Genomic DNA, 18,945 nt, shown 5'->3' on the forward strand with positions numbered 1-18,945 from the left:
TCCCCTGATTGTCTTTTAATGAGAATCGGTACTTTGCTGTTGGCGTTGTAAAAAGCCTTATGTCAAGAATGCTCCTGAGATAACTTAGCATTTCCTATGTTCAATTAACCATTTGGTATGGCTGAGAGCTCACAGTGCTCAAATGAGGTTGTCCATTCACTTGTTATCACTCTAACAAAGTGCTTCCACTAGCAAAGTGTCTTTTCCATTATTGAATGTAAATATTCAATGGGAGCCCAATTCGTTAAAAAAAAAATTCACTAACTGGTCTTTTGAACAATGACATCAGGTCTTTTCACAGATCTCAGTTGCACATATCATGGGTGTTGTGATGTTTTCATCTATCAAACATATCACTTCAAAAAGTAGGCTACCTGAGCAGTTTGATCCACCATAATTTAGTCTACAATAAATAATTGACTACTGACTACTTTCACCCCTAATTTAGACATGTTTCTACTTATAATTTCTGACATTTGGTAGGCCATTTGTTTGTCAGCTATAGTTTGAACATGCAGCTTCTCTTCTGTTATAGGTTGTTGCCCCAGAAGACTAAAAGTAGTGCTCACTAGAATGACTTCCATAAACAAAATGAATACATTAGTAATCTATTTAACACCGGTAAAGTAGTCGGTTTCAATTAAGGACCGGGGAGAAAACACAATAACTCCAAAACAGTGGAAAGATTGGATCTGTGCAAAAAGCCAAATGTCATCAGTTTGACCAGTTTTAAAGAAATGAAAAGCTGAGAACTTCAAAACATGTTTCTGAAAAGACTTCAGTTGGTCTTGGGTGCATATGTTATGTGGTTGGAATACTGACTGCTTGCATAACAGTGTCAAGATAACATATTAAACATATTACACACATTATCTCAAGAGATGCTGAAATAAATATTTCTCCACTCCTGTTCCCGAGACAAAATTAACATTTGTCGAATATTTTCACTGCAAGAAATGCATAATTCTGTGAAGTTAATATAATTATGATTATATTATGCTACATGTGAGAGTTTATAGGCCTACAGTCAGTGTTCAGATTTCAGTTACCATTCAATTTAACCCATATACTTAAATTATGAATATTCTGTTTATTTATGGGTACAGGGATACCAAAGGTGTGTGTAAACAGCTTATCCCGAATAAGACCTTAAGCGGGATTGAGCTACTATCCAGAATACTGTGTGCATGTAAACATGGTCATTGCTGTAGACTCCTATTTGCTAAATCCTTGCAGAACTCCCAGTTTTCAGACTGGCTCACCTCAACTAGATGGCAAATTACTGGACGGGCAAACATCCACAAACTGAACACTCCCATGACACGCACAGGCCATTATCAGAACTCTCCCATTCACTAAACAGATCAATGCACACCCCAAATAGCCCAGGTCCTTAAAAATGCCTGCCTAAGAACTCTAAAGATGTATTTTCTAAAGCTGCCACCCCTAACCTTGTCATAGTATTGTTGTTTTGTATACGCAGTGTACAAAACATTAGGAACATCTGCTCTTTCCACGACAGACTGACCAGGTGAAGCTATGATCCCTTATTGATGTCACATTTTAAATCCACTTCAATCGGTTTTGATAAAGAGAAGGAGAGACCGGTTGAATAAGGATTTTCAAGCCTTGAGACATGGCTTTTAATCTTTTTAAATGTATTTATCTTATTAACACTTTGTTCTAGCTAGCTATTTGTGTAGGTAGCTATCAAGTAAACGCAATGATAGGCCGTTCTGAGGGTGAATGGGCAAGACAAAATATTTAAGTGCCTTTGAACAGGCTATGGTAGTAGGTGCCAGGTGCACTGATTTAAGTGTCTCAAGAACTGCAACGCTGCTGAGTTTTTCCACACTTAACCGTTTCCCTTGTGTATCAAGAATGGTCCACCACCCAACATCCAGCCAACTTGACACAACTGTGGAGTCAACATGGGCCAGCATCCCTGTGGAACGCTTTCGATGCCTTGTAGTCCATGCCCCGACGATTTGAGGCTGTCCTGAGGGCAAAAGGGGATGCAACTCAGTATTAGGAAGGCATATTTTAAAAATGTATTATATTAAAGCTGCAATATGTAATGTTTTGGGCGACCTGACCAAATTCACATAGAAATGTGAGCTAGAGATCTGTCATTCTCATTGAAAGAAAGTACTGAACAAAAATATCAACGCAACATGTCAAGTTGGCATGGGTCCCCAGATCCTCAAAAAGTTCTACAGCTGCACCATCGATAGCATCTTGACCGGTTGCATCACCGCCTGGTATGGCAACTGCTCGGCATCTGACTGTAAGGCGCTACAGAGGGTAGTGCGTAAGGCCCAGTACATCACTGGGGCCAAGCTTTCTGACATCCAGGACCTCTATACCAGGCCGTGTCAGAGGAAGGCCCTAAAAATTGTCTAAGACTCCAGTCCCCCAAGTCATAGACTTTTCTCTCTGCTACCGCACTGCAAGCGGTACCAGAGCGACAAGTCTAGGACCAAAAGGCTCCTAAACAGCTTCTACCCCCCAGCCATAAGACTTCTGAACAATGAATCAAATGGCCAACTGGACTATTTACATTGACCACCCCTTTGTTTTTGCACTGCTGCTACTCGCTGTTTATTATCGATGCAAAGTCACTTTACAAATTACCTCAACTAACCTGTACCCCTGCACATTGACTCGGTACCCGTATCTACATTTTCTTGTGTTACTTTTTGATTTTTATATTTTCTTTCTTCACTTTAGTTTATTTTGTTAATATTTTCTTAACTATATTTCTTGAACTGCATTTTTGATAAAGGGCTTGTAAGCACATGTGCATGTGACAAATACAATTTTATTTGATTTGTGTTGGTCCCATGTTTTCATGAGCTGAAATAAAATATATTGTATGTGTATGTATATTACTGTAAATGTTGATCACATTCACATTCCTTGTGTATGATCATATATTTTGATACATTGAATGTTAATATTGTGAACCTATGTTATACATTTTTTACTTCCTGTTTCAGGAAGTGATGTCACTGAGTACTGCCCCTATATATAGGACCTTCCACCCCCACCTGGGATATGGATGCATGATGAAGACCTAAGGGTCAAAACATTGTTATAAATAAATATCACCTGGGAGTATGAGCAGCAGTGTGTGGCGTTTTCCTTTCTGTTTTCCCTGAAATAAAAGATCCCAGAATTTTTCCATATGCACAGAAAGCTTATTTCTCTCATTTTGTGCAGAAGTTTGTTTACATCACTGTCAGTGAGCATTTCTCCTTTGCCAAGATAATCCATCCACATGACAGGTGTGGCATATCAAGATGCTGATTAAACAGTATGATCATTACACAGGTGTACCTTGTGCTGGGGACAATAAAAGGCCACTCTAAAATGTGCAGTTTTATCACACAACACATTGTCACAGATTTTGAGGGAGTGTGCAATTGGCATGCTGACTGCAGGAATGTTCACCAGAGCTGTTGCCAGATCATTTAATGTTAATTTCTCTACCATAAGCCACCCCAACGTCATTTTAGAGAACTTGGTATTAAGTCCAACTGGCCTCACAACCGCAGACCACGTGTAACCACACCAGCCCAGGACCACTTTAATAAAGCCCCTTTGTGGGGAAAAACTAATTCTGATTGGCTGGGCTCCTCAGTGGCCTGTGTGTAGGCCTGGCTGCCAAGTGGGTGGGTCTATGCCCTCCCAGGCCCACCCATGGCTGCGCCCCTGCCCGGTCATTTGAAATCCATAGATTAGGGCCTGATTCATTTATTTTATTTGACTGATTTCGTTATATATAACTCATTAAAATCGTTGAAATTGTTGCATGTTGCCTTTATATTTTTTTGTCAGTATATAAGAAGTGGTAGATCAGTTCTATGTGCACTATTTGTATACTTTCTGTTCTTATGTTTAGTTTTTGTGTCTTTACTTTCAGTTTTGTACACCAGCTTCAACCAGCTGAATATACAATGTTTTTGGTTATTGACATTATATTGTACAGCGGGTTAGATGGTACGTTGATTCTCAACACTAATGAATTGCTTGTTTTGTCACAAACTGAAATTAGGCTAACTATTAGGATTTTAGCAACCAGGAAATGGCAGAGCGATTTCGGCATATTGCACAAGTGTTTTGCTAGTTTAGGATTTTACTATTCGATAATTATATATGATTGATGTTATGATTGTAAATGTGTACAATTCGGTGTGACTGCGAGACACCGATAAAACGTACTACTCCTGCGTCTCAGAGCAAATATAGTGATTTCATCCAAATACACTGTCGATTTTTATTCTGATAGTAGTTGTACTTGTTTCCTTCAACTCGAGTAATGTGAAATAAATGTGGGAAAAAATGTGGGAAAAAATTATTAGTAGGCAAATTGATTTTCAGGTATCATTGGACATTGTACAGTGCACATTTTGACCGATAGCGAAAGGTGAAAATATTGGCGGAACTCAAGTGAAACATCAATCGCTCTAGACGGAGCATTTTCATTGTTACAAAGGAGCATTGAAACTTCGCTGTTAATCTATCCAAAACACACCCATATAAACCTTACAGAATAAACGACGAAATGGACCTCAGCGAACAGGTAATTAGCCATCATGTTATGGGACTGCTGAGGATTGCATGAAAATAGCCCGGTCAATGTCTTCTCAGCCTGGTTACTTGTCAGTTAGCTACCAATGCTTATCTGGGATGTTATCGTTAGCAAGCTAGCTGATGTTGCGCCATAGAATTAGGAATGAGCTAGAATACTTAATTCTAGTCATTTTTAATATGATCTAAATTGTACTCCGTAACGTTAACTAAATATTAAGTCAACCGTGGCATGTCAAGTAGCTAGTTCACTTTAGTTAGCGATGTGTGCTAGCTTAGTGTTGGCGTCTTAGTGTGACGGCTAATTTACTTGTTAGCTAGCTAACGAGTGAGTTGCTTACTAGCTAGCTGTTGCAAATCAATGTTTGCTAGCAAACGTTAGCTTTATTCTCGATGTAGAGGCATACATGTTTTTTTTTATATACTTAGATCAACCAGTTGGAGACAGACCTACTGGAGATCGACAGTCTTCTGAAGAAGTCTGAGAGAACACGTGTTCAGGATGTCCTCAAACTGGAACAGAAGAAGATTGAGAAGGAGATTTCAGTGAAGCGAAATCAGAAAGAGCAGCTGGCAAAAAGGGAGGCAGATCCAACCTCTGCCTCAAAAGCATACACAGTCAAAATAAACAACTATGGTACTAATTTTGTAATATCTAAAAGTATGAATTGCTTTCCTAGCAGCTTGGCTAGCAAACACTAATGTAGAAAATGTAGCAACCTGCTGTTTTTACAATGAATGCATGTTCTTTGACGCAGGGTGGGACCAATCAGAAAATTTTGTCAAAATCTACATCACCCTCAATGGCGTACACAAGATTGCACCAGAAAATGTCAAGGTCACTTTCACAGAGAGGTAGGCTATGTTTTAGTCATGTCACATTGATCAATTCTTCAATCCCTTTTGCTCTCTCTTAGTCAACACTTTTTCCTGTTTTATTTATTTTAAAAAATTTAACTGATCTATTGTTTCCTGCATACAGGTCTTTCGTTCTACTTGTGAACGATTTGGATGGGAAGAACCATCAAATGACGATCAACAATCTTCTTAATCCTGTTAATGTTCAGGACAGCTCTAAAAAGGTGTTTGATTCTTTTAGATTTACATCAACATTGTAAACTGCAATACTTATCTGGGCAAAGTGTAAATGACATCCCTTGTCATATCCTTATTTGTTATAGATTAAATCAGATATGGTCCTGGTAATGTGTAAGAAGAAGACTACCAAGAAGTGGGAATGCTTAACACAGGTGCAGAAACAGATCAAAGAAAAAGAGTAAGTCAAACACAATTTAGTGTGTTAAACCAAATAATTGAATAGTTGAAGATTAAATCACTCTTAATTGATTAGACTTGTATTGGATATTGAGCTGTAACTTTGACACTCTTCAAGATGTTTACTGCCAAACCTTTTTAGAGAAATACAAATAAACATTGTCGTTTTTGCACAGTAAGCCCAGTGTAAACCCAGAAGAGAATGCTGATCCTAGTGATGGACTAATGAGCATGCTGAAAAAGATGTACTCTGATGGGGACGATGAGATGAAGCGTACCATCAACAAGGCCTGGTCTGAGTCCCAGGACAAGAAAGCCAAAGGAGATGGAGACATTAACAACATGGGCATGTTTTGAACCTGATCCACCCACCCCCTCTAAAATCATGTGTCAAACTCATTGCACCTAGAGCCGAGCGTCTGCATGTTTTCGCTCCTCGTACTTAATTCATGAATTAATATCACTAATTAGTAAAGAGCTCCCCTCACCTGGTTGTCTAGGTCTTAATTGTAAGCAAAAACTTGCAGACACTAGGCCAGCGTTTCCCAAACTCTGTCCTCAGCTCATTCAAATTATCTAAACTTGGTGATTATTTGAATCAGCTCTAGTGCTAGGGCAAAAACCCAAACGTGTCCTCCTTGGGATCCCAGGGACTGAGTTTGGAAAACTCTGCACTAGGCCCTTCATGGAATGAGTTTGACACACCTGCTCTAAATCTACCAACCTTCCAGTCCTTCATTTGTTTGTTTTTTTGTACATTGATTTTGCATTCCAATGCCTTCTTAAGACTGGTTGAAAATGAAAGTTTGCAGTACTGTTCATCCTCAAATCACTCAAAAGGTGATAACTGTGTTAAAATACCACTTTATTAGGCAGATCACAAAGTATATTTGTGAAGGTAAAATTGCATTCATGTATGTATGTATGTATTCATTCATGCATTTCAGAATAAAATTTAAAAGTTATTCACTCTAAATGTTTCTTGTTGCATTCCATGGTTTGGTTCTGAAATGCAAGTGAAGTGATCAAGCTGCAGACCCCAGAGACATTTACATAAAAAGGAATTGCCATTGTTTGAATTACGGGGGGGCAATTATTAGCAGGAACCTTTATTAAAAATATTTATAATATTTATTTATTCGTAAAATGTATTTTATGCCTAAAACCAAGGACATTTAACATTTACATTTAAGTCATTTAGCAGACGCTCTTATCCAGAGCGACTTACAAATTGGTGCATTCACCTTATGACATCCAGTGGAACAGCCACTTTACAATAGTGAATCTAAATCTTTTAAGGGGGGTGAGAAGGATTACTTTATCCTATCCTAGGTATTCCTTAAAGAGGAGGCAGGTTTCCAATTGCTGAAAATACCATTTTTTTTCTCAACATGTAAAGCTTAGAAAGGGTTGACCTACTTACTGTATGTCCAGATCCTGAATGAACCCAGCCACTGATTATTTGCCATTATAAACCAGGTGGTTTGAGCCCTGATTACCTGAAATCTGTGATATATCAGACTACTGCAAGTGTGACATAAAAATAATTTAACTATGTTAACAAGTTTATAATATAAGGCACCTTAAGGGGTTGTGGTATATGACCAATATACCACGGCACAGACACTTTGCGTTGCTGTCCCCCCCTTTCAGCATCGGGGGAACACCGCTGTGCACCCCTCGACTATTTCTATGGTCACAAGCTGTTCACACCCCTCTTATTGGTGTAGAGAATTTAGCTTATTTCCTGTATTTCTACACATTTTCTCATGGGGTGCAAAGATTTGCACTTTGCATTCTATTACAACTTTCATGAGTACATTTAAAGCCGGACACCCGCACCCCCACTGCCGAATGTGGTATAGATCATGCTGAAATCATTCAATGTTTACTCCACTAGGTGGCATCTGGAATCACTTTCCATGCACTGTCAGAAGTGAAATGAGTAGACAGCCTCAATATGTTCAGCCAAGGGATAAGGTCAATGTGATATTACTGCCTCTTTTCTGAAGGACTCACTTCGTTTGTAAATTATGTCTGAGTGTTGGAGTGTGCAACTGGCTAGTTGTACATTTAAAAAACTAGAAAATGTGGCCGTCTGCTTTGCTTAGTATTAGGAATTTAAAACGATATATACCTGTAAAACGTGTTGTACCTGTACTTTTACTTTTGATACTTAAGTATATTTTAGCAATTACATTTACTTTGATACTTAAGTGTATTTAAAACCAAATACTTTTAGACTTTCACTCAATTAGTATTTTACTGGGTGACTTTTACTTTTACTTGAGTCATTTCCCATTAACGTATCTTTCTTTACCTTTACTCCAGTATGACAACTGGGTACATTTCCCACCACTGCTATTCTATCAGAACACGTCACACGTATTATTCTATGTCAACATGACATGGATATTCACGATTAAATATATATTTGCTCACGTATCTTGTTAGTATGATTTTGTCTTAAAAATTGCAATGTAACCAGTATCTTAGGAATTAAATTACAATAAAAACAGCAATCAACGAACAGCACTTTATCACAAGGATGACCAGGGATGTTCTCTTTGATAAGTATGTGAATTGAACCATTTTTCTCTCCTGCTAAGCATTCAAAATGTGACGAGTACCTCTGGCTGCCAGGAAAAATGTATGGAGTAAAAAGTACATCATTTTCTTTAGGAATGCAGTGAAGTAAAAGTTGTCTATTTTATATGACAGGTTTAAACCGTCTGTCTCTCAAAAAAAATCATATCATTCAACAGCAGTAGAATCAATACAGTCACGCGACTGGATAAATTGTTCATGAGGACCTTCAGTATTTCACACACACACATAAAAATCACATTTATTGTTTCAATCAGCTTTGATTGAAAAGTATTTCGAGCAAATATGGTTGGTTCATTTTACGAATGAGCCACCTATTCACCCGCCCACTTCTGTGACGTCAGGGACAGTTTATATAGCTGCGGAATTTTCAGCCCGGGCATGTCAGATGTATACGAGTTGGAGTTCAGGATACAACACAGCTAAAAGGATAAATTGTTAAATCTGAGGATTGTTGGAGAATATCTATTTTTGGATGAATGAATACTGCGTGTTTTACCACATCTCAGCGTACTTCACGTCTCACGATGAATCCGGATCTATTCAAACCTTGTCCAGAACATGGCCAAGTTATTCTTCCTACTAAACCGAACAAGACCAAATCGGAACAAATCAAACCAGATCTCGCCCAGGTGGTGACTGATTCCAATACAGGAAAATCTTACAGCAAAGGAAAGCTTCTGGGAAAGGTATATTATTATATCTATTTGATCTATGTGCTGCTATGTATCGCACACATCAATTATTTATTGACACCGTTCTGTTGACAATGTGGCTTGATGGTAGTATGAAGAGATTGTCTATTACTGCGTCAGTGTTACAACGTGGCAACTTTCATTCATTGGCATGATTTATTCCCGGTTGGTTCGCATGTTCTGCAAACCAGGGCTGGCTACACGAATGTGACTCAAATGTGATTGTTTCATTGCGGAATGATGACCACGTGCGGGGTATGACAAACTCTCTTCCAGCTTCATTAATTCTCTAGCTGGGTAGCGAGGTATAATCTAGGCTATCGAGATTTTCTCTTCTGGCTTTATTTTGAGGTCATTGGTAGGCTATCTCCCAGCCGCCTTTATTATTATTATTATTTTTTTTTTTAAATAAGCCGTCCATCATGAGGATAGTTAACGTTATTTTGCCAGTTGTAATGATGCGATCTAACGCCGGACGTGTCACTGATAATTCATTAGTTTATAAAATGTACATATTCTAAATGCATCTTGTATCGTGATACAATGTATCAACACAGCGCGGTGTCATAAAATCTTCGCCTGTCTGCTGCCGCATGAGGAGGAACATTTTTTTTGTTAAAATGCTGCAGTCGCCTTATCCGAATTCGAATTGCATTTCATTATAAACAAATGAAATGCATGGAAAGACATGTCGCTGTAAACAGCTATTTTTATGGTTCAGATTATGGCCGATACTGATTTGTAGTGTGTTTTACTTCAAAGGGTGGCTTTGCACGATGCTATGAAATGACAGACCTTTCCAGCAACAAAATGTATGCTGTGAAGGTGATACCACAGAGCAGGGTGTCAAAACCTCATCAGAGGGATAAGGTAAGGGACACATTTCATTGTCAATCATCTGCAGACTTAACTCCTTTCCAAAAATCATTAGTCTTTTATTCCTACTGATATTTTGGGTGCCTGTTTTATTACTCTTCTGACAGATAACAAATGAAATTGAACTTCACAAAACCCTACATCACAAACATGTGGTGAAGTTCTCCCATCACTTTGAAGACCAAGACAACATCTATATTTTCCTTGAGCTCTGCAGTAGAAAGGTGAGCTGTGCGCTTGCTTTGGTCTGTGGTGGTACAGCTTGTGCAGACATTCTGAAGGGTGTTCACTGGGTACTGACAGCACTCTGACCTTGTCTTTGTAGTCCCTGGCACACATTTGGAAAGCAAGACACACACTGACAGACCCAGAAGTGCGGTACTACCTCCGGCAGATCATATCTGGGCTGAAGTACCTTCACAACAGAGGCATCCTTCACAGGGATCTCAAATTAGGTGTGTAGGGTGATTTGTGGAATAAGATGTATCATTTGGATTATTTCACCACAATGGTGGTACTCTCTGAACTCTCATTCAGTTCAGACAGTTTGAAAATGGCATGTTTTGAATTTGTCATTATTTGGTTGTACTTTTATATCAAAGCACTTCAAACTATTCCTCGTGGGAGGCCTGGGAAAACTGACTTGACAAATGTTGCCCTTGCAGGCAATTTCTTTGTGAATGAGAACATGGAGTTGCGTTTGGGAGACTTTGGGCTTGCTGCGAAGTTGGAAACAGTCGAGCAGAGGAAGAAGTAAGTCACCTGGTGGAATGTGTCCCATTCCTTTGAATATTCAGGCTTCCGTCAAAGCCAATCAGAGGTGAACAACTGCTCTAATGCAAATGTATTCTCCTCAGAACAATCTGTGGAACGCCAAACTACCTTGCCCCCGAGGTGTTGAACAGGCAGGGCCATGGAACAGAGTCTGACATCTGGTCACTAGGTTGTGTAATGTAAGTATACTTGGAATGTTTGTCCTTTGGTGTCCATTGTATTTGACTAAGTGCGTACTTGTCACACTTCACTCTATGGTGCTACAGCTCCTACTTAAGCCTTGAATGTAAGTTATATACACAATTGAGTATTCAAATGGTTTAAGGTAGCGGTTGACCGAATAATCGGATTGGCCGATTAATTAGGGCCGATTTCAAGTTTTCAAAACAATAGGAAATCTGTATTTTTGGACACGGGATTTGGCCTCCCCCTTAACACATTTATTTCATCTTTATTTAACTAAGCAAATCAGTTAAGAACACATTCTTATTGTCAATGATTGCCTAGGAGCGGTGGGTTAACTGCCTCGTTCAGGGGCAGAACAACAGATTTTCACCTTGTCAGCTCGGGATTCAATCTTGCAACCTTACAGTTAACTAGTCCAACGCTCTAACCACACGCCTCTCATTGCACTCCACGAGGAGCCTGCCTTTTACGCGAATGCAGTAAGCCAAGGTAAGTTGCTAGCTAGCATTAAACTTATCTTATAAAAAACAATCAATCATAATCTCTAGTTAACTACACGTGGTTGATATTACTAGTTTTTCTAGCGTGTCCTGCGTTGCATATAATCGATGCGCTGTGTATCGTTGCTCCAATGTGTACCTAACCATGAACACCAATGCCTTAAAATTAATACACAGAAGTATATATTTTTAAACCTGCATATTTAGCTAAAATAAATCCAGGTTAGCAGGCAACATTAACCAGGTGAAATTGTGTCACTTCTCTTGCATTCATTGCACGCAGTCAGTGTATATGCAACAGTTTGGGCCGCCTAATTTGCCAGAATTTTACGTAATTATGACAACATTGAAGCTTGTGCAGTGTAACACGAATATTTAGACGAATGGATGCCACCCGTTAGATAAAATGCGTAACGGTTCTGTATTTCACTGAAATAATTAACGTCTTGTTTTTGAGAGTTTCTGGATTCGACCATATCAATGACCAAAAGGGCTCATATTTCTGTTATAACTAAGTCTATGATTTGTTAGAGCAGTCTGACTGAGCGATGGTAGCAGGCTCGTAAGCATTCATTCAAACAGCACTTTTGTGCGGTTTGCCAACAGCTCTTCGTTTTGCGTCAAGCATTGCGCTGTTTATGACTTCAAGCCTATCAACTCCTGAGATTAGGCTGGTGTAACTGATGTGAAATGGCTAGCCAGTTAGCGGGGTGCGCGCTAATAGATTTTCAAATGTCACTGAGACTTGGAGTAGTTGTTCCCTTTGCTCTGCATGGGTAACGCAGCTTCGAGGGTGGCTGTTTTCGTTGTGTTCCTGGTTCAGCTCAGGGAGGAGCGAGGAGAAAGACGGAAGCTATACTGTTACATTGGCAATACTAGTGTCTATAAGAACAGCCAATAGTCAAAGGTATATGAAATATACATGCTATAGAGGGAAATAGTCCTATAATAACTACAACCTAAAACTTCTTACTTGGGAATATTGAAGAATCATGTTAAAAGGAACCACCAGCTTTCATATGTTCTCATGTTCTGAGCAAGGAACTTAAGTTAGCTTCCTTACATGGCACATATTGCACTTTCACTCTTCTCCAACTTTGTTTTTGTGTTATTTAAACCAAATTGAACATGTTTCATTTATTTGAGGCTTAATTGATTTTATTAATACATTTTTAAATAAGTGTTCATTCAGTATTGTTGTAATTGTCATTATTACAAATTTGGCCGAATAATAGTTAAAAGCTTTTTTTGGTCCTCCAATAATCTTTATTAGCATTGAGATCTTAATCGGTCGACCTCTAGTTTAAGGCTGAGGTAGATCATGGATAAGCGTGTTTAGGCTTTTATAACATTCCTCAAATGGAGGAATGTGTAAACAGTTTAAATCAACTGGCTGTGCGGAGACTTAATATTTTGATTTGCTTCAACCAGGTACACACTGATGTGCGGGAACCCTCCCTTTGAAACCCTTGACCTGAAGGAGACATACAAGTGTATCAAGGAGGTAAAATACAACCTGCCCTCGACCCTGTCTCCTGCGGCTCAGAAGCTCATCTCTGGCATTTTGCAGAAGGACCCCAGTGACCGCTTCACACTAGACCAAATCCTGAACCACCAATTCTTCACCAAGGTATGTGGCCCATGCCCTGGAATTAGGCGTGACTTTACAGCACCAATTCCCAAAGCTTTTTACTTATTGGATTATATTTTTAGCCCCCTCCAATGCCTTGATTTGTACTTGTATTTTGAATAACATTCCAATTGCATTATGCTTAATCTTTAGATGCAATTTGGGTACAATTGGAGGGCTGAGCCTTGGCTATGAAGTGTACTTTCTAGAGCCACACTAGGAATAGCAGCACGTGCCCACTGACTAGTGACTCGAGAGGATGGCAGTATTAATTGCGCTAAGCGGTTGCTTGAATTGCCGACCTTGCAGTTTCCCTGACCTAAACTTTTTTTTTCAGGCTTTCACCCCGGATAAACTGCCTCCCAGCAGCTGTGTGACAGTGCCAGAGCTCAACCTTCCCAGCCCGGCCAAGAGGTTTTTCACAAAGATGGCCAAGAGTCTCTTTGGCAAGAGAAAATCCAAAGGTAAGCTTTGTGGCAAGTCATGACTGACCTTCAAAAGGCTGCAGTTTAATCCCAGGATTAACTCTTGAATCCGGGTATAATTTAACGTGTTTGGTTTTATAGTGGAGAAGAACCATTGTGAAGAGCGAGAGAGCATCTCCAAACTTGTGTCAGGAATCGTGAAATGTTCCATCAGTCGCCAGATGAGTTACAAAACAGTTTGCACCGATGAGGTATGTATTTTGAAGGATGGATTATTTTTAGCATAAGCTAAACTTTTCTATAGTGCAGGCTAGATTTAAGGTTAATTACTTTCAAACAATGCAGCAGTGTTGCTTGTTAGCTGAGATGAAGCAAGAGACCTAGACCATCAAGGTACTGTCAAAGGGCAGCCATAGTAGTGAATGTCTCAGAATAGTTTTGTACTGTACTTAGCAGAATCCCATTTCAGCCAGACAATCTATGGGGAGATTGTGGGTGATGGCTTGATCATCTTTTAAAAGGTTTGTGAATCAGGTCTGTGGAACAAAATGCAATTGCATATGCACTCTGTAAATCACAGTTCTCCCAGCCTCCTGGTGTCTGTAGCGGTCATTCAATACAACAAACTGCATTTGGCTCATGTGCCATTCTTTGTAAGGAAGGACAACTGCTCATGACAGCTGTTTCCTCTTTCAGGCTCCCCCTCCCACGGTAGGCCAGCAAGTCAGCTCTGGTCTGCTGGATACACCAGCTGAGGAGGAGTCCAGGAAGTCTGCAGCATCACGCTCTTTTAAAGGCTCGGTGGCCAGCAGCACAGAACGTAAGTCACTACTTGGTTTCAGTTTGATGAACCTCAATTGCTGAACGTGATGCTTTAAATGTGGTGATGTGCCAATAATGGACCACTAACAGATCATGATCTCTTCCAAATGTATAGCCGAGACAGCTTTTAATCTACGTGGATTATATTTAAGTGGCATTGAATCAGTTTGCCAGAATGTCACACTGTTGGTGGGAATTCCAACTAAACTTCACCCTCCCCTCTCTCAAGCGTGTGAAGATGGCCTTACCCCTGCGTCTATAGCTGAGTCGGCCATGAAGGTCCTCAACAGCTGTTTGTCTGCCATGCCTGCAGGTGAGCTTTAAGCCTCTCCACAAGCTATTCTAGTACAATACTTCAAATGGCATTTAAACAAGTTGATTATACTGAAATCTTCTATTACTGAGCCATTTCTAAATGAGTGTCTTCCTCTCCAGCTACAAGAAACCCGCCATGTCTTTCCAGGCCCAAATCCTTTATCTGGGTCACAAAGTGGGTTGATTATTCCAACAAATATGGCTTTGGCTACCAGCTCTCCAATCAAAACATTGGTGTGCTTTTCAATGAGGGGACACACTTGAGTCTGTGTGATCAACGCAAGTAAGAGTCCTTTTCAACTTGATAAATTATATTCAAGCAGTTATTAGCCTTAGTTTGTTGATTTGCCAACCTGTATTCTGCTGGTTTATTGTAGCCTTTTCAATGTCTCAAACCCTTGTCTCGTTTTATGCATCTCTGTATTCTTCCCCCACAGGACTGTGCACTACTGCTTGACCAACAACAAACACTTCACCTTCCAGGCCAGTGCTTTACCAGAGCAGCTCTGCAGTCAGAAGCAGATCGTGGAGCTGATGGCCAACTACATGGAACAGAACCTCATGGAGGTGAGGCATTGAAGGTTCTCTATTAACCACCTTATCGGGGTATGACTAATCAGGGTGTACAGTGCCTTGCAAAAGTATTCACCCCTATGCTTTTTTCCTATTTTGTTGCATTACAACAGTCTATAAAATTGATTTTTATTTGGATTTCATTGAACGGACATATACAAAATAGTCCAAATTGTCAAGTGAAATGAGAGAATGAACTTGTTTAAAATAAAAACAGAAGTGGTGTGCATATGTATTCACCCCCTAATAAGATCTGGTGGAAACAATTACCTTCAGAAATTGCATAATTAGTTAGATTGCACACAGGTGGACATGATTTAAGGGTCACATGATCTCAGTGTATATACACCTGTTCTGAAAGGCCCCAGAGTCTGCAAGGGGCACCACAAAGCCAGCGACACCATGAAGACCAAGGAGCTCTCAACAGGTCAGGGACAAAGTTGTGAAGTACAAATAAGGGTTGGGTTATAAAAATAACCTAAACTTTGAAAATTCCACAGAGCACAACTAAATCAGTATTAAAAAATAGAAAAAATATGGCACCACAACAAACCTGCCAAGAGGGCTGCCCACAAACTCATGGCTGCCCACCACATCTCACGGACCAGGCAAGGAGGGTATTAATCGGAGGCATCTATGAGACCAAAGATAACCCTGAAGGAGCTGCAAAGCTCCACAGCAGAGATTGGAGTATCTGTCCATAGGACACTGAGCCGTACACTTCATTACAGAGGGCATTACAGAAGTGGCCAGAAATTCAATTGAAAGACAAAAGGAACACGTTTTGTTCGCCGAAAGGTATGTGGGACACTCTCCAAACATACGGAAGAAGGTACTCTACTAAAATGTAGCTTTTGGCATGTCTGGTGCAAACCCAACACCTCAAGAACACATCACAACAGTGAAGAATGGTGGTAGCATCATGCTATGTGGATGTTTTTCATTGGCAGGGACGAGGAAACTGGTCAGAATTGAAGGAATAATGGATGCTAAATATAGGGAAATTCTTGAGGGAAACTTGTTTCAGTCTTCCAGACATTTGAGACTGGGATTGAGGTTCACCTTCCATAAGGACAATGACCCTAAGCATGCTGTTAAAGCAATAAGTTAAGGGGAAATATTTGTCTTGGAATGGCCCTGTCAAAGCCCAAACCTCAATCCAATTGAGAATCTGTGGTATGACTTAAAGAGAGCTGTACACCAGCAGAACCCATCCAACTTGAAGGAGCTGGAGCAGTTTTTCCTTGAACAATGTAAATGTTTTGCACCTTCAAACTGGTAGGCATGTGTAAATCAAATGTTACACTCTCCCAAAAATCAACTTTAATTCCAGGTTGTAAATCAGCAAAATAGGATAAATGCCAGGGGGTGAGTTCTTTCCCAAGCCACTGTAGTTGTATGATCTAAATGGGATTGTAATGTAACAAGTTTCTTGTCTCTTCCAGGGTGGCGACCTCCACTGTGAAGACCAGCCTCCCTCCCAGCCGCCACTCCTTCTGCAGTGGGTGAAGACCGACCATGCTCTGGTGATGCTCTTCAACAACGGTACCCTGCAGGTAAGGCCTTACAGCCACACTGTCACAACCGGTAGATATAAGGCTGTTTTTAGAGCACGATCCTAGTTCCAAAACCCTCTTGTGGTAGCTTAGCACTGTAATTATGCCCCGTGACTTTATTTAACTTCCTCCTCCCCAGGTGAATTTCTACACCGACCACACCAAGATCATCCTGTGCAAGTCCTCCGACTCTTACCTACTGACCTACATCAGCCGCGAACGCGTCTCCTACACATACCTCCTGAGCATGCTGTCAGAAATGGGCTGTTCTGCCGAGCTAAGGCACCGCATGCGCTACGTGGTACAGCTGCTCCAACATCACGGAGATTCATAATGGACCCACAGCTCAAGTAAGGTGATGGTTAGGATTGGGGGAGGGGATGCTGATCATGGCTCTGTACCTAGGGAAAACTTCACCCCCAGGGCCATGACTCTGGGCACCATCCCCAAGTCTCAACCAACCTGCTGCTTTCTGCTCTCACTGGGAGCAAATGACCAGGAGGCTCTGTTCATTCAGGGAGTCCTCCCCAATCTTAGGCTAGTGTCTGGCCTCTTTGGACTATGGTGCCCTTGTTTGTTTTTGAATTAACCTATATTCTGACTACAGTATCACACTACTGGCTTGATTCACTTCATGCACACAAACCTGACCCTGTTCTCTCAGCTCATGCTCAGACCTGATTCTGAAATGGCAGTGGGATCACAAGCTGCCAAGTGACCCCCCCCCCCCAATGTCAAAACTGAAGTTGGTCTTCGCGTTTTTTATGCTTTGACATTGCTTGCCTTTTTATGATAATTGCACTTCACTAATTGGTACACAACAGCATACGGAGGGCAATGGGTGTGACAACTTTCACTTTCTTTGGATTCGCAGTAATTTTCCCACTCGTTTTTAGCTATAGATACCAGAAGGTTATTTTTTTGACCTTAACTGGGTAATATAGCTTTTTAGTGTTCAGTTGAATAAGGCTGTGCTACACTGCATTGTTTGGCAAAGGGGATAAAGTGCCTTTGAGGGATGTCTGCCTGTATTGTGCAATAGCAGCCCTTTTTGAATGTGGATGTGGTGGCATGAGATGGTCTACGGAGGCAAGTACTTTTTACTTGGAATTGGTTAACTTCAAATGGCTGAATAGCACTAGTGTCACTACCTGGGTATAAGCTTTTGATAAAATGGTATATAACCCTGTAATATCTATGTAATAAAACAAATATATAAGTATTGTGTTTATCATACTGTACCATCCTTTGGTTTACATTGCCTTCTCTACCCAGAGTTGGATCCTTAAACTGTGATTCCTTCTCTACCCAGAGTTGGATCCTTAAACTGTGATTCCTGAGTGCAAGTATTATACAACTTCCAGGTAATGTCTTGTCAAATCCAACGTTTTGAAAGCATCTGCTTCAGAATCTTTATTTTTGTGCACAAAAATGTCCTGTATTTATTTTATTTATACATTTATTTATTGTGTAATTGTATGGTCTTGACACATGGGAAATGTTCAATATGATCACTTTTGTGCTATATTGGCGTAAAATAAAGTTTATGGAAATCACATTGGCCTTTCAGAATTATTTGACAATTTGCTTGACTTTAATCTGAAACTACAACTAAATGGTTGCTCCCCCCCCCCCAATGTCTATTCAAGAGTGTAACATTTGACAATGGTGTTGGTGATATACAAATCGCAAAAACAAATTGATCCACAAACAAGTGTTGGCCATACATTAGAAATTATTTTCTGGCCTTAGGAACTAGGAAAATACCAGCAAAATACCAGCATTCTTCCAGGTGAACTAGAATGGTTGTCACACTGTGCCTATTACTCACGCAAGATAAACCTATTTGACCAAGGAACAAATGAGGGGTTTTGGAACATGGCAACTGCAAAGTCATCAGGCTGCGAGTCCCACAGACTGCATGCAACTGGCCACCCATGGGTCCTGTCTCACGACCTGATGCACCAGCATGTACTGTGCAAGACACTGACTTTTCACTGTGTGACAAGATGGCTGCCGGAGTCTGTCCAGTTAATTATCCAGCATGGCTTGCAAATGCTTCTGGACCTTACTGGCTTTAAAAAGATGGCCCTTCCCTGGTCTTCTAGGTGTTCTCTA

General features: G+C 40.3%; 2 protein-coding genes across 2 annotated transcripts; both read left to right on the forward strand.

The window, feature by feature from the left end:
* The first annotated feature begins 4,420 nt into the window (after positions 1-4,420).
* cacybp (calcyclin binding protein) lies at positions 4,421-6,844 on the forward strand. Its single transcript, XM_035788078.2, has 6 exons — positions 4,421-4,585; positions 5,023-5,230; positions 5,352-5,448; positions 5,576-5,675; positions 5,775-5,869; positions 6,045-6,844. The coding sequence occupies exons 1-6, from the start codon at positions 4,568-4,570 to the stop codon at positions 6,223-6,225; spliced, it is 699 nt and encodes a 232-aa protein (XP_035643971.1). The 5' UTR covers positions 4,421-4,567; the 3' UTR covers positions 6,226-6,844.
* Positions 6,845-8,842: 1,998 nt separating this feature from the next.
* Positions 8,843-18,383, forward strand: LOC118394648 (serine/threonine-protein kinase PLK3-like). Its single transcript, XM_035788079.2, has 15 exons — positions 8,843-9,164; positions 9,933-10,040; positions 10,154-10,270; positions 10,372-10,501; positions 10,712-10,799; positions 10,904-10,999; positions 12,938-13,136; positions 13,474-13,600; positions 13,703-13,812; positions 14,258-14,381; positions 14,613-14,696; positions 14,819-14,981; positions 15,136-15,265; positions 16,717-16,827; positions 16,967-18,383. Exons 1-15 carry the CDS (start codon positions 8,955-8,957, stop codon positions 17,159-17,161), a joined length of 1,992 nt encoding a protein of 663 aa, XP_035643972.1. The 5' UTR covers positions 8,843-8,954; the 3' UTR covers positions 17,162-18,383.
* Positions 18,384-18,945: the final 562 nt, after the last annotated feature.

The sequence above is a fragment of the Oncorhynchus keta genome, chromosome 15 (assembly GCF_023373465.1).
Source record: "Oncorhynchus keta strain PuntledgeMale-10-30-2019 chromosome 15, Oket_V2, whole genome shotgun sequence".
Taxonomy (NCBI): Eukaryota; Metazoa; Chordata; class Actinopteri; order Salmoniformes; family Salmonidae; genus Oncorhynchus; species Oncorhynchus keta.